Here is a 21,444-nt window from a genome sequence, read left to right as displayed (position 1 = left end):
GAGTATGTACAGACATAGTTGTTTAACAGATAGCTTTAAATTAAGTGTGTATTTCTCTGCCCTCCCCTAAGCCCCACAGGAAAAAAAAAATCACCAGTATCACTGAGCATTTGCAGTTTCCATGAAACTGAGCTTGTCTCAACAAGTTTGAGCAAAGACTTCTTTGTAGGTCATGTTAATGGGGTTACTGTGCTCTTCTGAAAGGTGGTGGTTGCAGGAATTCCAATTCCAGCGCACACGGTGCCCCATGGATGAAACTGGAAATTAAAACCAATGAAAAGTATTTTGAATAGCAGTGTCCTTTGAGGCCAAATTTACATCTCAGGATCATTTTTCCTGCCTGAGCTTCCCTGGAATCAAGGCCTTAGTAAAGGCATTTCCTTTCCTGAGAAGCCTCAGGAGCTGTTGGGGCACTGGCAGAACGATGCCTGAAAGGTGGATTTAAGCGAGTTATTGTTTTTCTACAGCCCTTGGATGGCCCCAGGTCGAGCCTCAGCACACTGACAAGGCTAAGAACACTGGAGAATTTTTAAGGACCTTGCCCCACAGCAAGATGTTAATTAGTGTAAGGCCTGGGAAACAAATGTGAGAGATCAAGGAGCTGTTCCCACCTCAGTCCAGCATTCAGGCAGAAGCTCAGCTTAGCTTTGCTCTAATACTGGATGGGCCTGAGGCAGTGGCTACTCCTCTTTGAAGAGCTAAAGACAGAAACTGTTTGGTATAAATAACAGATATTAGATGCTTCAAGGGAGACAAAACTGTGGAGGAAAGGCTGGATCAGGGAAGAACTGATGCACAGAAATCTTGCTGGCAAATGGGCTCTTATGCAACAGATCAACATGCCAGTATGTTTTTCAGAGCATACAAATAATTCAGAACAGCTGATACCACAGTGCCTAACAGCAATAAATATTTCTCTAATGGCTTTATAACAGTAGTTTCCATATTGCTACAAAAGTCTGTCCAGTGGAATCTTTCCTGCTGTATGCCAAAACATCCTGTGCTCCACTCAGAAGGGGCTGCAGAGGTTGTAGGGTGCCTTTCACTGGTGTTCAGAGGAGGGAGACAGCAACAGTGACTGTGCTTGTTCAGCCACTGGGGAATTGTTCAGTGCTGCACATCTCATTTGACCAGAAAATGACAGCAGAGATCTCTGCTGTACTGTGACAGATTCAAAGCCCTGCAGATAAGCTGTAAGTACAGGCAGAGAAAGTCACCAGCGACCAGATAATTGCAAACTGCTCTGGGAGTACAACTCAGTCCTGAGCTGCTGCTGGGCAGATGAACAAAACAGAGCCTGCACATGGAGGTATTTCTGCTTCTGTTTCCTCTGCCCAGGGAAAGGACACGTGGTTTGGCTGTCAGGGTGTCACCATCCTGCAGACTGGCCACAAGAACAATTAGGTGGTCCCTGGAAATTGGGCTGCAGACTCAGCTGATCCCTTCTAATCCCATGGCCACGCCAAGTGGAGATCCTGGGAGAAAAGGAACCCACTGGAGAATCTGAACCTAATGGGACACTCAGTTTCCTCTATGTGAGCAGAGGCTGCGATTCAGGAGAGGTTAAAACAGGATCCCTTCTCCCTGCAGCTGCTCAGGGAGGAAAAAAAAAGAAAAAGCACCAATCTGATCACTTCTCTAGAACACATTTTTCACAGAGGGAAGAGAATGTTTGAATTATGAGCAGCTCAAAGATGATCTGCTTTAGAGCAGAGGCAGGAATGCAGTCTTGGAAACTCTACCATCCCCTCAAAACTTCCTATCAGAGTGTTTCCCTTCTGCTAAAAATATTGATACCTTTTTATTCAGATTCCTTTTTGCTTCTGAAATTGCCAGCAGGCATCGTCACCTCTAACAGCAATACTGCCAACCATCATTTAAAGCAGAAATACCACTAAACAGATCACAGGGACTGCCTCACTGCCACACACTGTGGGAAAAGGAACAAAAGGGATGATGATAAAGGGCTGATAAGGTCCTGCACTCGGGGCAAGAGAGGGCACACAGGACACAAGGAGGCCGAGAGGACACTGCTATTTAAAATAATTCCATGTGCTACACTCATGGGGGATCTGCAGCCCACAAATGGAACACCCCTGAGCAATTGCTCAGAGAGGTTTGCAAATGTGGACAGTTTTCTTTATACTGCATATCTAAACCCCACCAGCTGAGCAGTACAACACCAATGCTGCATCAAATGATATGTTTCCCTCCTGGGTGGATTAGATGGTTTACAGTACAAACAAAGCCACAGTACAGAGAGGCATAATTAACCGTTATCCACACGTAGGCAGTGCAGGAAAAGCGATGCACGTTCCTTTTATTCCAGTACCTTTGTATAATAAAGTTAACAAAAATATTCAAATATTAAAAAAAAAAAAAGGACCAAAAAAAAAAAAAAAAAAAAAAAAAGCCAGCTGGCACTGCCAACTAATTCCTGTAGTAGTCTTAGAAATCCTAATCCTGTAGAATTTCCATGTGAAATCGATGCGCACCAGAGTCGATGTGTTGATAACTAACGCCAAGCGGGCCTGGTGATGCAGCTACCTGAGGTTTGTGTTTGCAATTTCCTTTGGGGGGGTTGTGTTCTGTTTCACAACTTCCCAGCTTTCATGTAGGAAGGGATGGAGCCACGCTGGGTGAGCCCTTCAAACCTCTTGTAGGTGTAATTGAGGAAAACCCAGTCTTTGGATTTGTAGTCGGGTTCCGTCGTGTTTGGCACTAGAATTTAGAAACAAAAGCAAACACACATTAGAAGAGTTAAACCCAGGCTGCTTCTTAGAGGACTTTTCACAGAGCTAAACAGTCCTGAACTCTTATTTCCTTAGTCAGCAGAAACTCCTGGAAGAATTCCTGCTTCTAATCAGGTCAGTTGCCTTTTGTCAATGGTCTGAGTTATAATTTCAACATAGAACTCAGAAGCAGAAAAAGAGAGGTTTTCGTTTTGCCTTTTTTATTTTTTCTTTTAATTATGTGTACACACTCCACCAGGTTTCCATACCTTGACAGAAGACTCTAACACACCCACAGGATACACAATTACAAACCTCATGACATTTCTGATGTTCTGATTTTTAGGTACCTACACGTACAGTACCATTTTCAGTGGGTCTGAAATACCAAAATAATACAAATGTTCTTGGAACTACCCAAATATGGACATAACCAGCTTAGGCACTGGGGATGGGTTGCTTTGCATTGAAAGGACAAACTTCCTCACCATTAAATAAAAGCCACTTCAGAAAAAAAAAAAACAACAAAACAACAGCTTTTGAATAATTCTTATGGTTGTTAACACAGCTACACTTAGCAGACAGCAATTAATCATCTGCCAATCTCCAAGCAACTGAAAACAGTGGGACCTGGGACTATTTGTATTTCACAGAACCAAGTCTTTTACATATGAAAATTTCCTGTAACTTGCCAAGAGAAATCAACAACTAAAAAAAACCCTGAAGTGATTTACAGAGCAACTCAGGTTCATTAAATACTGCATTAAGTAATCAACTGTCTGAAAATTCTGACCCACAAATATCCCAACAATTATGTTGGGCACAAACCTCAAAAGTCACTGAAGATGAAAAGCAAATCAGTGCATGATGTTTTACCAGAATCTGGTTAGACAGACTGCCAGGCAGAAAACTCCACTGCTTTCTGTGCTCACTACCTCTGAAAACCATTTTTACCAAGAGTTTGGACTCTGAAAATCTCTGGGCTTTGCAGCTATGAAAGATCACAGGTTTACACTCATATTACAAAGAAAATATAGAGACTTGATCTACAGACTAACTTGATTGGGTCATTAGTAAAATTAACACAAACAACAACAAAGGCAGCTGTGCAGTGTTCTGGCATGGATGGAGATTTGGAATTTACAATGGCAGTCTCACCTGGCTGTAAAATGTCTGATTCAGGAAATTCATCAAAGTTGGAAGTATCATCAATACTTTTGATTTCTATAGGGATTGCAGCTGGTCTTTCCCTGCAAATAAAGATCAATGCCAGAGGAGTGAATGTTGGGAAATGAGACATTAAGTTCCAGTTTTAACTTAGCTTTTACACTTATAGCTTCCCTTAATGCAGAGCCCAAGGGTTCCACTGAGTGCATCACAGATGAATCTGACTCTCCTGTTTGCTGACACCATGGGGAGATTGTTTGGTTCCTTATCTCCACTGGTGTCTTCCTGGCAGGCTTGGGGCAAACATCATTTTCCCATTGAGAGAGCATCCCACACTTATCTGCCACACAGCTATCACCCTGATCTTGTCACCTGCCACCAGTGTGGTTACCCTGTTTCACAAACCCAGCCCAGCAGGATTGCACTTGCACCCAGAGCTTTACAATTCCAGTGCTCACCAGCCTGGACCTCATCCAAAACCTTTGGACTGTGACTCCTCTTTGTGACACTCAGCATCTCTCTCCCAAAGCAGGCTGCCTCTGCTTTAGCACCTCCAGAGCCAGGAAGCCCTTGAAGGAGTTTTAAGGTGGCTTTTGAAAGTGCCCAAGGAATCTGTGCCAGCAAAATGCTCACACTGGGACACAGCACTGTGGGAAAGGCAGTGGTTTACACCTGTAAACTCACCACAGGTCTAATTACTACACTTACAATGAACTCCACAGCCACTCCACAACAATTTCTTTCTGTTCTGGGCAGTCTGGAATAATCTGAGGTATCTCAAGTCAGTTAAACTCTGGCCATTTCTGTGCATGTCAGCAAGGCCAGAAAACCTTCAGTGTCAACCCACTACTGCCAGTAGCTGCCTTTCAAAATAAATCAGAAATAATTGTCCTTGACATCACAATACATGAAATTCTTGCTTTCATGGCTTTAATTCTCCCTGTAAAACATGTGTGTATATACATACCTGATATGTCCCCAGTCTACTCCTTCAAAAAATGGATGACTTTTTATTTCCTCTACTCCATTGCTACCAATTCTGTTTTCTGAGTCGATACAAAATCTGGAAAAGGGGAAAAAACAAAGGGAATGTTACAATAAATTCCACAGAAGCAACAGTATCCAGTATCAAGAATTTGAAGAAGTTCTGTCAAATTGTTTCACCAGTTGGGTTAACATCAAAGCAACCCATTGCATCTAGGAGAGAAGGCAAACAGTAGAAGCAGAACATTGTTAAATCCTGCAACAAAAAGCTATGATGCCAGTGACTGATACCTTTTCTTAACTACTGCATCCCCATCTTCCAGGTTTGTGAAAAGCTGCTGCATGTTCTGGTCCTGTAGGATCAGTTTGGAATGGAGGCTCAAATCCCTTCTACTGAGAACTGCCCTGGCATGTTCTCAACTATTTAAACATCCCTGTTTCAAAGTCAAACTAAGAAGAATAAATATACTTAGTAAATCAGGACTGCTCTCTCATGTTGTATTTTGGAATCCCAGTGAGCCAGCACATTCCAAGCACGCCATGTCCCTGTTCTCCCCCTTCCCTCAGAGCTGCAGGTGGTACAAAGACCCAAGGCCTGTTTCTGATACTGCCCTGTTGCATAACCTCAGCTCAGACCCCACAAGAAATTGTCAGTTTATCAGAAGTAGCCATGAAAAAGCAGGAAGAAAAAGGTGAAATTGGAGACAGAGGATTGGTGGGATGGGGACTGTTACCTGCTCCAGCAGGCCAGAAGGAAAAGCCTAAAATCCCAAAGGAAAATAGGGAGGTGGAAGCTCTCTGACAGCAACTCAGTGACCTCAGGGATTTGTTCCAGGGAGCAGCAGAGGCTGACTCTTCTCCACTGGACTGGAAAAGCCTTTCAAGTATCTCATCCAGGAGATGGGAACACCAGCATTTGCCTAGGAATTCATTAAATCCCAGCCATTATCTCCATTTTTTGCATATGTAGCACAGCAGGCTACATATGCTAGCTACAAACTGTATCCAGCTATAAATTAAAGTTCTTTTTCCTGTTGTTGGGTGTCAGTGGGGAAGAAAACCTCCCTGTATTTGTATTGCAGCCCAGCAGGCTGGGTGGTGCCAAGGACTAACAACAGACCTCAAACATGTAACAACACTCAGCCACAGGATTTGTCAGGCATTGTCTGAACTTGAGCTTGTTTTCGTTTGGATTTATCTCTATCCACAACCCTTTAGCTTTATCTGCATCTCCCTTTAAGCTAGAACACACGTTGCCTAACTTGTCCAAGTGTAATGGACAAAGTACCCAAAATGCCCAGGTGGTTGCTGTCCAACCTGTTTTGACCTCATTTTAATAGATTACCTATAACTAAGTAGTTCTACCCCAATTTTAACCCTCCTCCTTGTGGAGCCAAACTGATAAATTAAAGTAGTTATTGTGTAAGTAGATGCACGAGCAAGACATGCTAACAAATACACTGAAATCTCTAAAAATTCCCCAAACACAGCCAGGATTGAGGAGGAAGAAATCCTCAGCAGTAATGCTCTACTCTGTCCACAGAGAACTTGGGATGTTGACAAGGAAGGTTGAGCAGAACAGCAGAGAAACAGATACTGAAAATGCAATATTAACTGTTTGACCAGACTTATTCATGAGGATTAGTGACAATTAAATTATTTGAGCTGTTAGTATCACTAGCTGGATGCAGGATAACTGTTTCTTGTATTTGTCATGTTTTTGTAGGTTACTGGAGCACTGCTGGAACTAATTATAAATTCTAGTTTTGTCAAGTACATTCCCCTTTTTGCCTGTAACAAAATCATATAAGGCTATAGCATTAGCTTTGAAAAGGAAAAAAAGGAGTAAGTATCAAACCCAAAAACAATGTGCCCCTCAAAACCTCCCAAGGACAAGAGGGTCATTTCTGTTAAATGAGGTAATTTCTGTAAAATTCTACAAGAGGGTCCTTTCTGCCTGACCTTGTCACCAAAACCTTCACAAAAACCTCAATGCAAACTAAAAACTGGGATTTTGAAAGAAGTGAGTAAATCCAAAACATCCCAAGATTTCTATTCAGTGCATTAAATGCTGATGAGTAGTTATTTTCTTGCTACCTCAGAGAAGAAAAAAATTCTGTGTTCATCACTTTACTTTTGGTCTGCTCTGTTTCTCCTGATACCATGGGACAAATCAAGATCATTCCAGCTTATTCCTTCATGTTAAACAAGTGGCAAAGAGAAAAAGACTTAAAAAATCCATCAGGGATGGTGACAGAAGAAACCAGCATAAAGCTTCCTTTACACACAACAGGAATTTACCCTGATGGAAGATGACCCTGGCTGGGCAAGAGGCCAGAATTGGGTTTTTCTTACTGACCTTAGAATTAAATCCTTTGCTTTCTCTGAAATGGGCACCTCTGGAGGAAATACCAATGTTTCTTTCCAGTTCATAACTTTCCTGTAAGTCTCTTGTGGCGTTTCTGAGCAGAAAGGTGGATACCCTGCACAAACAAATAAAAATTATTAAACTTTTTCCAGGAGAGCAGTGACCTGGGCCTCTGCTTTTGTCACTGGGGCTCCCAAATATAACAAGTATTAGCCAGAGGTTTTCTCTTCTGGACAAATGGACCCTGTTACCTTTGAACAACTCTCAAGTTGGGGTTTTTAACATACCTATTAGCATTTCATACATAATCACTCCCAAGGACCACCAGTCACACAGCTTGTTGTAGCCAGTCTGCATAAACACTTCTGGAGCAATATAGTCTGGGGTTCCCACAGTAGAATATGCCTGGAAAAAAGGAATCATCTCTTCAAAAGAGAAATATTGTGGTTTTACACTTTGCAATTCTTTTTCCTGGGGATTTACATACAGGATCTTGTTCTTTGGGTGAACAAAACGCTTAATTTGAGAATTCACAGGAACTCAAGTCCCAAGAATATTATTCTTTTTTATTAATAAACACAGAGAACCTCAAAAGTAAATGGAAATTATCCTCTTTAATGAGATGAAATCATAGAATATTGCAACTGCAATATCAGAAGGTCATCTTAGCTTAAGTTTCAGGTAGCTGCATTATAAAAATACCCAAGAAGTTCTATTGTTGTGGTCTTTGTCTATTTTTAAAGGCATAATTTGGTAGGTTCCCAAGTGTCGCACTCATGATACACAAGTCATGTATTGAGAATTTCTCTTTACTGATAAAAAGTCCTCCATGAGGCAGGAGGGAGAGAATAAAACCAAAATCCAACAAAAAACACAAAAAAACCCAAAACCAACAAACTTAAAGAACAAAAAAGTCCCCCAAAAGCAAAATATTTTACATTGATTTGTCTGACCATAAAGAAACCCTTTGTTTAATTGAACAGACCTGAGATATTTAGGATTGAACCAATGGAAAACTGAAAACGTGGCTCCTTTCCCAACAGTGTTGATGCAAGTTGTCATTTTGTCCTTTTTATTGTCTCTGTGGGACTGTTCCTCACTACACAGTTCTGCCACATCAGCCTTTACTGGACTTGAGATAAATTCTTTTCAGGGATCTAATTCCAGGCTGGAATAAGGCTGTGAAATACAGCCCCATGAGGCAGCATGGTGGCTGCAATGTAATCTCATTTTGCCTCATGAGGAAAGAAGAGAGCACCCAAAAGCTTTTAGGGAATACTGCAGTAGATCACTTTTTTTTAAAAGGGTGTGGAAAAATAAATGGTCCCAAAATTTGAGAGTTGGGGTTTTTTTGGTGAAAATCATGGGCAGGGATGGAAGTCTGAATGGCTGATAGACACTTTGCTTTGGTTCAGTTTATGCCACAAGCTCCCCCATTACTGACCACTCCTCACCACAAACCCAGGCTGGAGCACTCCAGCACCAACACCCTCCCACAGCCTTTCCACCACATTCCCTTTCAGCAGAATGGGAATTCCCCAGAGCTCTCTGGAAAGGAATTCTGCAGCCACACATCTGCTTATGACAGAGCTACAGGAATCAGAGCCATGGATCCACAGCAGGCCAGTGCTGCAGAGAGCCCGAGACACAGCTTGGCCACGGGGCTGAGGACACCTGAGGGCTTGGGCCAGATGCTCACAAGGCAAACAAAGGCACAGAGAGGAGCAAGGCCTTGCTATTTCCAACCTGGATCCCCTTCTTTTGACTTATTTGTTACTTTGGGAGCTTGTAGAGAGCCACATATGAGGATCTTGCAGGTTGTAAAAACCAGGAGCATTAGCACTGAGTTTTAATTTAACACTTCCTCTAACTAGTTTAAAAGCAAACCAAGAATTATACATTAATTAACTCACCAGCTGTCGCCTGTTCTTCTTCCATGTTTCTGCTTTCCTCTTTGAGTTCATATTCTGAAATGCTAATTTGCAAAGTAGTTATTAAATAACAAGTGTATTTGTGAGAATTAAGAGAAGAAAGATTTATAGGGCTCCAGTTTTAAGTAACTGTCTTGGATATTTAGAACCCTAGTCCAGAAACAAATGCTTGATTATAACTGAAAATGGGAACATGAGAATAACTACTGTCCAATGCACCGCTGAAATTCATGTAAGTAGGACACACATCAGCAATTCTAAATTAGAACTTGTTCAAACTTTTAGATCAGCTTCTGAAAAGTTTCATGAGACTGTCACTGACTGCAGTCCTTTGGCACATGGAACCCATGTCCTTCCTGAAAGAGCAGTTCTGTAACTTCACTAACATAATGAAAAATACATAACAATATAGATACAATACATTATGTGTATTCATATCTGTGTATGAATGTGCAAAAATACATGACCACTGCAGAAATCATCATTTCTTGCCTGTGAAATGCTCCCATGACCCAGGGAACAAGCATTTCCAGTCTTCCAATTAAATGCAATCAGCCTGCTCCATCTTGCTTATCCCAGCAGAAACACAGGTACAATGTACAGCTGCAGCTCAAAACCATTTACATGTTCAACTAGGACAGCTCATACTCACAGAAGTCACTTGGTGGGTTGTGTGTGAGGTTCCGGTAGAACTCTGTTCTGTGAGCTTTCTTTAAACCTGTGCAGAGCCCAAAATCAGACAGCTTTACATGACCCTGAAAACACATAATCAGAGAATACAAAACCATTATTTATATAGGTAGTGTTTGGGGGGAAAAAAGAGTTTTAATCACTGCACATGCCCTCTCAGGCCATGATGGACTGGCACAGGACAAGCAGAGAAGCAAAGACTGAACCTTGGTATACTGGAAGGGTCTGTTTTCTCTCCAACAGGCTATGGCCTCCCAGGAATGGTCAAATCTACAATTTCCCAACAGTTGAGGGCAGCTACTTTGCCTGGTTTTGTTTTGAACTGGATACCACTGTGACTGAGCAAGCCTCCAGGACAAAATTCCTTTGCTTTGTTTTGATAGTAACCTTGGCTTTAATCAGATTCCCAGACATCAGTGCTGATAGAGCCCATCAAACCTGACAGACCTGTGCATGCTGGGGTAATGCCTGGCCTCCATCATCTTAAAGATCTTTTCCAACCTAGATAATTCCATGATCTGGTGATGCTGACAGGGTGCATTTCATGGCCAGAATGGTCAGTCTAACTGAGGGAGTTTCCACAGCTGAGTGGGTGATGAAATAAATGTAACTGTAGGAACTGAACATCTAGCATTGTCTGAATTGTCCACAGCTACTTCAAGATGCATGAAAGGAATGCTGCACCTTTTAATGTGTGTGAATATCAGCATCTGGCCATGCTGAGTGGGTTTTTTCCTTAAAAGCCTTGCCTTAAAATGGTTCAAAGGCTTCTGAGTAAGATTTGGCTTTGTTTAAACATACTGGTGTTCTCCAGAGAAAACACATTGGGCATTCCCAGCCTTCCCTCCAGCCAGCTGAAATCCCTGGGGTGGCACCAGTGGCTCCCAGTGATGTGCAGCCTGGGATCCTGGAAGCACCAGTACATGCCTTGGCATCCAGCAGGAGATTGTCTGGCTTGATGTCCCTGTGGATAAATCCCAGCTGGTGAATGGCATCGATGGCCAACACTGTCTCAGAAATGTAAAACTGGGTCTCCTCCTCTGACAGTGTGTCCTTCTTCATCAGTAAGGTCATCATGTCACCTCATCAAAGAGAAGAAAACACAGCTTAAGGATCAGAACATTTTAAATCACAAAACTGTAAGAAACCCCGGTAGAATCCAAATTTAACCTTGTAACTGGCCTTACAGTTACTAATCATAAAACTATTACTGCAAGGACCTACAAACCCAACTTACTTTTTTAGCTGAAAATCCTAAACAGGAATTTTAATGGAACAGCCCAAGAAAATACAGTGGATTTTTACACATGTTAAATTTATTGCACAAACTGTTTGAACAAGGGCTTTTCTTCTGGTTTGTTTTTACTGTTAATATCCTCAATTGTAAAAAAAAGAAATTTCTATTAAAATAATTATTTAATTCAAGTCTATTTAATAGCCCTTCAACCTTTTTCCTTCCCCTAAAAATCAGGAATGGTCACATGACTTAAACGTCATTTAAAAGAGTGCTAACATTTTTACTTTCACAAATTATACAGCATGTTTGTTCCTAATATTTTATAAAGCTGCCAACAAAAGCTAAGGAAGAAGTACCTGTATCACCTGATGCCACAGCACCCAGCTTACCTCCAGGTAAAAACTCCATGATCAGGTAAAGGTTCCTTTTATCCTGAAAGCTGTAAAACATTTTCACTACCCAGGCTCCATCTGCTTCAACCAAAATATCCCTTTCTGCTCTGATATGGGCCACCTAAAATTTGAAAAAAATTATTATTATTAGGCAAATATTGAAATATTTCAACAAGGAACACCACATTACATTCCTAGCCCTACAGCACATTTTCATGACCTTTAGCAAAGGAACTATTTTTCTAGCTCTTTCCATACTCATATTTTCCATTATTTTTTACAAGATCCTAGGGTTTCTCTAGAAACACAAAGCACAGCTTGTTAAACTGGTTCTGTTTGTTAGAAAGAACTGAAAAAGCTGGTGGAAAAAGTACAATTTGAGGAATATCTGACCTTGCTCAGGGTATTCCAGTTCCAGCTAAGGTTTCGGAAAACACAGGGAAAGCTGCTACCCCATAATTTGATGGAAATTAAGAATAATGGAGATTGGAGGAGGGGTGTGTGTTTTCACTACAACATACCCTCATCTTGGAGGAAAGATTCAAGACATTTGCATGGAAAAACATTTCTTGACAGCTGTAAGAAAAGCAGCAAACAGTCTCCTGCATCTGTTCTCCAGTTCTGCTGCTGAGGAACATCTTCACATGAATCTGGTCACAGGGTTGCATGGGGCAAGGTTCTCCCTCTGCAGGAGACACTCCAGCCTGGATTTATCTGCCTTTATTTAGTCTCATTAGAAAGTACTTTTTTCCACCCTCAACTCCTCAATGCAGCTCTAAAATACAACAGGAAAACTTTGCCTAAAAATAGCCAGGATTTCTCCCAGTGCTACCAGACTCAGGGGAAAAAATACTAGAAGATTTCCTTTTTTTACATGTGTCCTCTGTTATTTCTCCACAGAACAATGCAGGCAATGAAAATTCCAGCAGATAAACACTGGCCAGGGAAGATCACTGTCTCAAACTGAATGTAGAACATGAGCTCAGACTCCTTCCCACATCAGGTTCTGAAATGGGGGCAGCACCACACAAATCCTGACTCTCTGCACACCCTGCTGCTCCTCTTGTTGCCTAAATTCAGGGCATGGGCTGCAAGAGAGAAAATCTGTGCCAGGAAAAAAAAAGTACCACTGCTGCAGGGAAATGATGTGCCAATGATGAGTAAGGTTTGGACTAGTATGACAAAAGCCCTCTTATCTCCCGAGTTACCCACCCTTCATTTCTTTGCTTTGTGGTGCTAAAGTATTTGATGTGTCCTCACAGTGTATTGTTAGCTAAAAAGTAAAAACCAACCAAACTAACAAAATCAAAACAAACAAACCCCCAACAAGATTAACCCAACTATAAAGCAAACCCAAAGAAGACAATGTTGATGAACAATGTGATTTCTGCTGGTTTTCTTTAAAAAAAACATCAAATACCTCAGTTTTTAATTTGGCACAGGATTATTTTTCCAGAAATATTTTCCTTGAAATGCAGTAAAGTTTTTCCAGAAATATTTTCCTTGAAATGCATTCACAAAGATTTTATTTTTCTCCCCTTGATAAGGGGAGAAAAATAAAATCTTTGTGACTGTTCCAAATCAGTAATTTTTAAATGTAGTTGCATGACCTCATTTCCTAACCTCTGCTGCTTTTGTGCTGTGGTAGCAACAGCACAGATTCTTCAGACTGCCAGACCATTGTAGGGGCTTTCAAAGGTGGAAAAGATTTTCTGGAAAGGGTAAGTTTGAAATTTAGGGGACTTAGAGATGACAAACCTGCTCTTTCTCCAGCATATCTGCTTTTCTCAGTATCTTCATTGCATAAATGTGACCTGTATCCTTCTTCTGAACGAGGCGGACCTTTACCAAGAGAGAGAGCCCAGTCAGTCTCCTCTGCCTCAGAAATCCACTGGAAGGCTCCCAACTGACAGCCATGGAAAAGTTCTCTTGTTAAATACTTAAAAACACATTTAAATGTGTTAAATACTGAAAAGGGAATTATTCTGCACCATGTACAACACTAACACTAATGAGGAACAGTTTTTGTTTTAGGAAAAGTCAGCAGGCACAGTGAATTCCAAGTAACTTAAACTGTGTAGGTTAAAATTCAGGAGAAATAACTGATGTGACACAGGGCAGAAAGGAGGTTTATCAAGAGGGGCTATGCCATTGCAAATCCATAATTGCAGAGGGCCATGAGGGCAACATCAGTGTGGGAAGCCAAGGGAAACTAAGTGTCTTTCCAGATGCCTTGGGAAATCAATGCATGTGATTAATCACCAGAATTCTCACACTTCAAGAATGACAAAAATCGCTGCCATTCTGCAATAAAACAATTCATCAAATTTTAATTAGAATGTTTCATTACAGTGGTCAATCCCATTTAATCTCCTGTTCAAGCAAGAATGCCACAAACCTCCCCAAATGCTCCTCTTCCTATGACTTTCAAAGACTCAAAGTCATCCAAGCCGAGCCTGGTCCTCTTGAGCCGCAGGAACTCGGTTTCCTTGCGAGCGTGCTGTGACCGGCGCAGCTTTTTCTGAGGACAAGCACAGCAACCTGTCAGTCAGCTGGCAACAGAGAGTCAAGATGTGCACCCTCCCTTCCTGGGAAGCTGTTCTCTGGAATCCCAACAGGAGAAAAACTTCTCCTTCTACACTTCTTTCTGAATTTCTCAAAGTATAGTCCTTGAGAATGGTCTTTTCTGTGGAAGTCTCAGGCACAGTTTCCCACCTTTTTTTGGTTGGTGGGTGGTGGTGTTCTAATTTTATTACTTGGTGGTGCTTTAATTTTATTACTTAGTTATTAAAAAAAAAAAAAGAAAATTTATGAAGAAGAACTATCATACTGGTCCAAACAAAGTGTATCAGTCCCAAGGCCAAAGTCACTGCCTGAGGCAAGGACTATTTTTTGGCGGTGTGAAGGACCAATAAAAGCTGAAACTTGTATCCCAAGTGATGACAGGCAACAAGGAGCTTAGCAAGGCCTTGGTTACAGATCTACAACAAAATCCACTTGGTTTATGGCAGGCAAGCACTCAATTCTGAAAGAAAAATCTGTCTAAATGCCATAATCTATTTTGTCTGATGAAAATATCACTGGGATTCACCCCAAGAGAAGACAAATGCTGCACCCAAAAATGCTGAGAGCTCAGAGTCTGCTAAGGAGGTCCCCTGGATCAGGCACCTGCCAGACTGTGCTGGGATTACAGCATCCTTTAAAGCCACAAGATGGCAATACACACCCACACTCATATTCCCACTTCTCAGGGGTTACAGCAGCCACAAAAACTCCAGGACTGACACACTTCCTGCTTATTTCCCAACCTATCCTGAAGGCAGACATGGAGTAATGGACCTCAGAAAAGCAACTCATTGACCAAAGTTCTCAGAGGTGGCAACCAGATTGAGATCCCTCCTCATCTGTATCCAAAAGGAGCAAAGGTGTGATGGTTTATTGTTCAAATCAAGAAAAAATGGTTCAGCATTTTGCTTACTACCCACTTCTAACCACTTTTTTTTTTCTTGCCAAATATAGCAGCAAACAATTTTAATCTTTGCAAAGCTTGCTAGCTACTTGCTGTGGCCATGTCTCATAAGAACTGCAGGTAGCATGAAAAGCCTTGGATAGCTATTGCAAGTATCAGTCAAGCATAGTCCCAGCTTCCCTATCATAAACAGGTTATTAAAGGGGCAAAACTCATGTGCAAAATAAAACCTTCTGTCATGCTGGCTGATGCTTCTGTGAGCTCTTCAAATGCCCATCTGAAGCAGTGGGACAAAAGCAAAGCAGTTTGTGAGGTTACTTAAGCAGCATTTACCTCCTCATCTGCAAGGCCTTCCTCTTCCATAGCCACTTCCAGCTTCTTCTGCCTGCCAAGGAGAAAAACAGGGGATTGCACCTTTTATTATTTATTAAAGCCAAACATAAAACCACAGCAAGTCAACACCTTTGCTTCACATACTCCAAGTACAGAAGAATTTGCTTCAGATGGAAATTTACAGGCAGACAGCCCCACTCCACCCAGTTACTCATTTGTGAACAAAGCTGAGGAAAATGTAGAAGCAAATTTAAGCACATGCTTATGTACTTGCAGAATCAGGCATTAAACCTATATGAAAAAGTATGTTATTAGAGTGATTTTATCTTGTTGAATTAAGGCTGTTTTTATCAATTAGGATTACAAACCAGAATAAAAATTGGTTTTTTCACCATTTCTATCTCAGCTCCATCTCCCACATGCCAGCCAGCTCCAGCTTCCATCCCCTCTGTGTGATGACTCCCCCTGGTCCTGCCCTCTTTCTTCCCATACCAACTAAACTCTACCCCCTGGATGCACCATCCTCTCACCCCAGCATCCTGCCCAGGCCAGGGCTCACAGCTCCAAGCCTTCCCCCAGTGCCATGCCAGGCTGGGAGGCTCTGAGAGGGGAGCAAAGCCAGGGAATACCCCACAGGTGGCAGAGGGTCAGCACATGGCAATGTGGCTGCAGGGTCCCTTTCTGTCCCTTTCCTTTCTTTCCTTTCTGTCAGGACCGACAGGATGGTCCTTTACAACTGCCAGGGTGCAGCTTTCTGTAGGCTGGTTACCCCCTGCAGCAGGCAAGAATTCAAAGGCTTGGAGCCAGGCTGCTGGTGCCTCTCTGCACTTTGGGAAGTACAGCAGGATCCTCTAAATTACAGGCCCTTGATAGACAGTCTATTCTCCTAACTAGAAGCAACTCCATTACATGGAATAATGACTAAATATGATGAAGAGAGAAACCCTGCTGCTTGACTGAAAACCCTTCAATTAAAAACATATTACCAGAGGAATGGTAATTTCACACACTAATGACAATCCAACACAAGATTCATTAAGCCAAACACTTGGTGCTTTGACACCTAACTCAAGTGGCACTTCACACCTCAGAGACAGGACTGGGCACTGCTGGGAGGAGCTGAGTGGGGATGACCATCCCACACTCCCATGCAAGGAGTACCAGGCAGCACCACCCAAGCAGAATTTACAGACTGGGATTACATTATCCCCAAAAGTCTTCCTGCCTACCTGAGAGCCTCTCAAACCCTCCACCATCAACCCCTGATTTCTTTGCTGCCACTTATTTCCACACCAGCTCTTTGCTTCCTTTCCTTACCCCATCATCCCATCAAACACCTCTCAGCCCTGTTCCCTGTCTCCTACACACTCCCTCCTGCAGGGTTTGGGAGTCTTGGCATGAGCTCCATGGTGCAGAGCATGAACAGACACCACAAGCAGCTGCCTTACCCAAACCAAGCTCCCGTCCCTCAGCAGCTCTGCAGAGTTCACCCCCTGGGGCACCTGCAGATGAATCAGAGGTCCCCAACCTCACACAAAAGGAGAAACCTCACATGTTACTGCAAAATAACACCCTGCACAGAGCAGTTTCCACAAAATAGCTGATGAGGAGGTGAATTGCACAAAAACATCAGAAGTGGAGCTCCTTGGCCACTCAGTGACAGTGATCCAGGGATGTTCACAGATCCCCCCAAAGACAGCCTGTGCCCTCTAGGAATTCACTCCCTGCCACCACATACAGAAGAACTTCCCAGAGCTGTCCCATCCCCGGGGACTGAAATACCCTTGAACAAACAGCAAGAAAAGTTGCAGAGGGGTGAGGGGAAGCAGAGGCAGTACCTGGTTTCCCTCTCCTCATGCTGTATAATCAGGTTGCTGTAGAAGTTCTCCAGTGTGAGTTTGGCCACCGTCACTCTCTCCCGGGTGTGGTTACTCATGGGAAAGGATGTTGTAGTCCCTGCAGTCATCGCCATGGTAACATGTACTGAAACAGAGCAGGTCAAATCATTACTCACTTCAAAAAGAAAAATAAAATATATATTCCTCTTCCCCACTCTCCAAGTTCTCAGGCACTCCAGAATTCACAGTAAAGGCACTGTTCTTTAGATGTAAGAAACTCTATTAAAAGCTGCCTTATAAAATTATCCCAAGATAGCAGGAGGATGTGCTACCCACTCTAAAAAATAACAACATGTTGGCAAAACAAAGAGTGAATCATAGCAAATAGTACTGCATGCTCTGGGCAGCTGACCCAGCTGTGCTTGTCCACAAATAAGGAAAATGTCCCTCTGGCAGACCTGGGCCCTGCCTGGGGGAGGGAAAAGGGTAGGAGAGAGAAGGATCAGGCAGCTCCCAGAGCTGGACTTGTCACAGCTCTGTGACAATTTCAGACTCCAAAAATTCTAGATGCTAAAAAAAAAATAGGGTGGAATAAAATAAGACAGCAAATGGAAAAAAAGCCTAACCCCAGTCCAGAGAAGTTATTTCAAGGATAAAGATAACCATTGAATATATTTGAATTTTAAAGCTGCTCCACAAAGTTACACGTGGCCAGGTGGTACTTATGGCTTAAGGCACATGGCCACTGGGCACCTAAAAACTGGGAAGAAAGAAGAAAGAAAGCAGAAAGAAGAAAGGCTGCACTCCTTGAGAGCTTTTATCCTGAACCCAAGGAACTTGGATGTACTGGAACAACACTTTTTAATGCTGGAAAAAGACACCTCAGGGAAGCTCTGAATGCCCTGCAGCTGATCCCGGAAAGCCAGGGGAGATTAAAAAACTCAAAGAACCAGCACAGTTTGTCCTAAGATTCATGTCCTACCTGGAAGTGAGCTGAGGCACTTCAGGAGAGCTTCATGGAAGAAAACCATGAAAACCAGCATCTCAGCCCCACTCCCATTCGGTCAGGTTGTTTTGGAAGTTAGTTTTGGAAAATTACACAGAAGTACACAGCACCATGTGTACATCACCTGTCTTCTGCACACAGAACCATGGGATGGCCTGGGTTGGAAGTGACCTCAAACACATTGTTCTCCACCCCCCTGCCATGGGCAGGGACACCTTCCACTGTTCCAGCTTACTCAGAGCCCCTTCTGGGCTTGGACACTGCCAGGGATCCAGGGGCAGCCACAGTTTCTCTGGGCACCCTGTGCCAGGGCCTCACCATCCTCACAGGGAAAAATTACTTCCTGATATCCAATCTAACCCTGCTCTCTGTCAGTGTGAGGCCATTCCCCCTTGTCCTGTCACTGCAGGCCCTTGTCAAGAGTCTCTGCATCTTTCCTGTGGGCTCCCTTCAGGCACTTGGCTTCCTTTTTATTATTTATTTAATCCTTCCATTTCCCCAGAGGATTGTGCAGAAGACAAATCCTGAATTAGGCTTAATTTAAGCAGATCCTAATGGCTTTGAAGGTGAACTGATTAGGGGCTCATACAGAAGAGAACTTGCACGTCCACACTGGGGCAGGAGGATCCCTGAACTCTGCTTCTGGCTCTTTGTTTGGATTCTGCCTGCTGCACTCTGAGAGGGTGGGATTTTTTCCTGTGGATTTTTCATGGGATCTGATGTGACAATAGGATATTTGTTGCCAGAAATGCAGCTGCTGTGTCACAAATAAAGGCGTTTTATGGCATCATGTGGGTATTATTTTAGCTGTTTATTTTGAAGCGCACAAGACACCAGAATTCTGAGAATAAAAATACATCTCTTCATAAAGGCACAAAGAGGTTTTAATAGCACTACAGCTGCTTCAAAGTGATGCCAATATTTCTATTTTTAATCAATCTTTTATTCCCTTCAGCTTTCTACTGAAGAAAGATGAGATCTGTCAATTCCTAGCAGTGTTTACTAAAAATTAGGCAGTTCTGTTCTTCACACAAAAACATCCCCCATGCTGGACACGTCTCCAAAAGCCAGGAGAACTTAGCACTGCTCTCCCTGTTGTGTTTATTGTACAATTTTACACTTCTTCCCTCAATAGGTGGGAAAAGATAAATACAAATCAGCTGATAAGAGCAAATCAAACAGAGCAACAGCTGACCACACACCGGCATCTGTGATTAAGTTATTTCAAGAAATGACCTAACAGAGTAAAAACCTGCCTTCTGATAATTTTGGAACATCAGGATAGAGCAGCATTAAGCCAGGCTTGAAATGGATTAACCTTTACTTAAGGTATAGCAGGCACACTGTCACACCGGATATTTCTCCTTTGCACATCTTGTATTCCCGGTATGATAAACCAACACTGCAACTTGATTTCCTCTTCATTTCTTTTGCCCATGCTCTACACTCACAAATGCAGGCACTGCCAGACAGCAAATCCAAGTCACTGGGTTTTATTAAACTTGTAAAAAGGATTTCCCAATCCCAGCACTGGCACCCCGCACTATCAACAGTGGGACCGACCCTCCTATGCTTCATAGGAGGGAAAGACAAATAAGTGTCTCCAGTTAGCTCTGCCACGGTGGGGAGAAAACCAGCGCACAACCACCACAAAGAAAATATTTGTAAAACCAGGAGATGCCTTTAGCTCTCCAGAGTCCCCAAAGTAAATGAAAAAGAGCACAGACCTGGCAGGAGGCACGAGATATCCCACAGAATCCTGTGCGAACTCACAGCCGAGAAAACCCCTTCAGCCTTTTTCCTTTCTCCTCCTGTCTCTGCTTCCACTAACGAGCCCCCAAACACAGCACAAATCCATATCCCAGACAAAATATTCATCCGGGAGTCACCAAGTACAGTGCTTAAGCATGACCTTTAAAAACAAATGATGCAGAGGGATGGGGGTGGGAAGGAAGGAGCTCCAAAACAGGACCTTTTATTGACAGCATACTACTTGCACTGACCTCACCACATTAACGGGAATGCTTTCAAAAGGTGCCACCCATGATTCTTGGAAATGCCCTCACAAGCCTAATAGTTCACCCAAATCCATGCCACCTCCATAATGGAACCATTCCACTCCTGCAGCATCACTGGAATTACTTTAGGCTCCCTGGACCACGAAGAATGTCATATTCAACCAGCTGGCCACATTTAGCCAGAACTCCTCTGGCTGACAGGGATCTTTCTGAAGGGCCTGGAACATCCCCAAGTGTGAGGAAGAAAGACATCAAAGGGCTGCAATGGACAGGAGGCGCTGAGCCCGCGGGACCAGGGCTCCGAGCTGCCAGCAGCAGGGATGCCATATGTGCTGCCTGGCCCAGGAAATGAGCCCGTGCCTCCTGCAGGCATGGCTGAAATCCCAGCCTGAGCTCTCCTCATGCCAGCTCAGCACCTGCAGCAAGGGGATAAGGAGCTATGGATGTGCAGCAGCCAGGGAAAATCTGGCTACCAGAGGCAGGAGGGAGAACAGCACAGAGGGCAGGAGAAGAGAGGAGAGGAGGGATGTTCCCCAAGGGTGAGGGAGAGCAGGGAACAGCTACAGAAAGGGGAGAGCAGCCAAATGCTACTGAACTGGAGCCTTCAAGAGATGTCTCCAAGCAATCCCCTCCTGATCTATCATTGAATAGAATATGTCAGCTGGATACAATTCTCCCTCTCCCTCCTGGTAGAAAAATGTTGCCTAATCAAAGCATGCATTTGACCTTTTTGTTCCCAGATCTTTCCTGACTGGGAAGCAGAGAAAGGCCAAGCAGCATTGACTACAACTTCAATCTGCACTCCCATTTGTCACAACAGCTCTAAATCAAACTCTGCATCTGTTTGCCTGGAGTTCCCACCCTTTAAACCCCCACACCCAGATTCTGCTACTCCACTGGTAACTCCAAACCCCACATTCTCTCTGGGGCACCTCTTGGCAGCTCCCAGAGCCTGTCAATGTTTTCATTCAACTATTGGATTAAGTTTGTTATTAAGTTGTTATGAGTATTATTATGAGTGCAAAAAATCACTGAGGCATCCAATCCCACCTGCTGCAGCAGCTCCAAAGAGGAGAGATGGAATAAATCAAAGCAAATGGAGAACTGCTCTGCCCTGAACACAGCACTTTGTGGGATCACTTTCTAATCAGGAAGGGATAAGAAGATAGAATCCAAGCCTCCTGCACAAGCAAGTCTCCTGCTTGTCACTAAGAAGAGCCACAGGATATTTCAAATCAGGCTGGATCTATATTATCAAACTAATCTGAACCTAAGTCAC

The 21,444-nt window shown here is 43.1% G+C and overlaps 1 protein-coding gene across 3 annotated transcripts in view; it reads right to left on the bottom strand.

Annotated features, from left to right (window-relative positions):
• Positions 1 to 793: 793 nt before the first annotated feature.
• Positions 794 to 21,444, bottom strand: part of STK38L (serine/threonine kinase 38 like) — a 44,061-nt gene continuing 23,410 nt past the window's right edge. For 2 of the 3 annotated variants that reach the window (XM_054282032.1, XM_054282033.1), the window contains exons 2-13: positions 17,142 to 17,286; positions 15,304 to 15,355; positions 13,900 to 14,022; positions 13,260 to 13,343; positions 11,499 to 11,622; positions 10,800 to 10,954; positions 9,835 to 9,937; positions 9,165 to 9,226; positions 7,539 to 7,656; positions 7,243 to 7,366; positions 4,867 to 4,962; positions 3,748 to 3,982 (exon numbers count right to left, since the gene is read on the bottom strand). In XM_054282032.1, the coding sequence (XP_054138007.1) occupies positions 3,748 to 3,982; positions 4,867 to 4,962; positions 7,243 to 7,366; positions 7,539 to 7,656; positions 9,165 to 9,226; positions 9,835 to 9,937; positions 10,800 to 10,954; positions 11,499 to 11,622; positions 13,260 to 13,343; positions 13,900 to 14,022; positions 15,304 to 15,355; positions 17,142 to 17,275 (1,410 nt within the window). In that variant the 5' untranslated portion in view covers positions 17,276 to 17,286. Of the gene's footprint in view, positions 2,722 to 3,747; positions 3,983 to 4,866; positions 4,963 to 7,242; positions 7,367 to 7,538; positions 7,657 to 9,164; positions 9,227 to 9,834; positions 9,938 to 10,799; positions 10,955 to 11,498; positions 11,623 to 13,259; positions 13,344 to 13,899; positions 14,023 to 15,303; positions 15,356 to 17,141; positions 17,287 to 21,444 lie in introns of those variants that run through there. The other variant, XM_054282034.1, reaches the window with a different exon arrangement.

The sequence above is a fragment of the Melozone crissalis genome, unplaced genomic scaffold (assembly GCF_028551555.1).
Source record: "Melozone crissalis strain CALT ecotype California unplaced genomic scaffold, PUWL_Pcris_2 ptg000033l_1, whole genome shotgun sequence".
In the NCBI taxonomy this organism is placed as follows: Eukaryota; Metazoa; Chordata; class Aves; order Passeriformes; family Passerellidae; genus Melozone; species Melozone crissalis.
The sequence above is the reverse complement of the archived record's forward strand: the minus strand, read 5'-3'. Positions and strand labels throughout refer to the sequence as shown.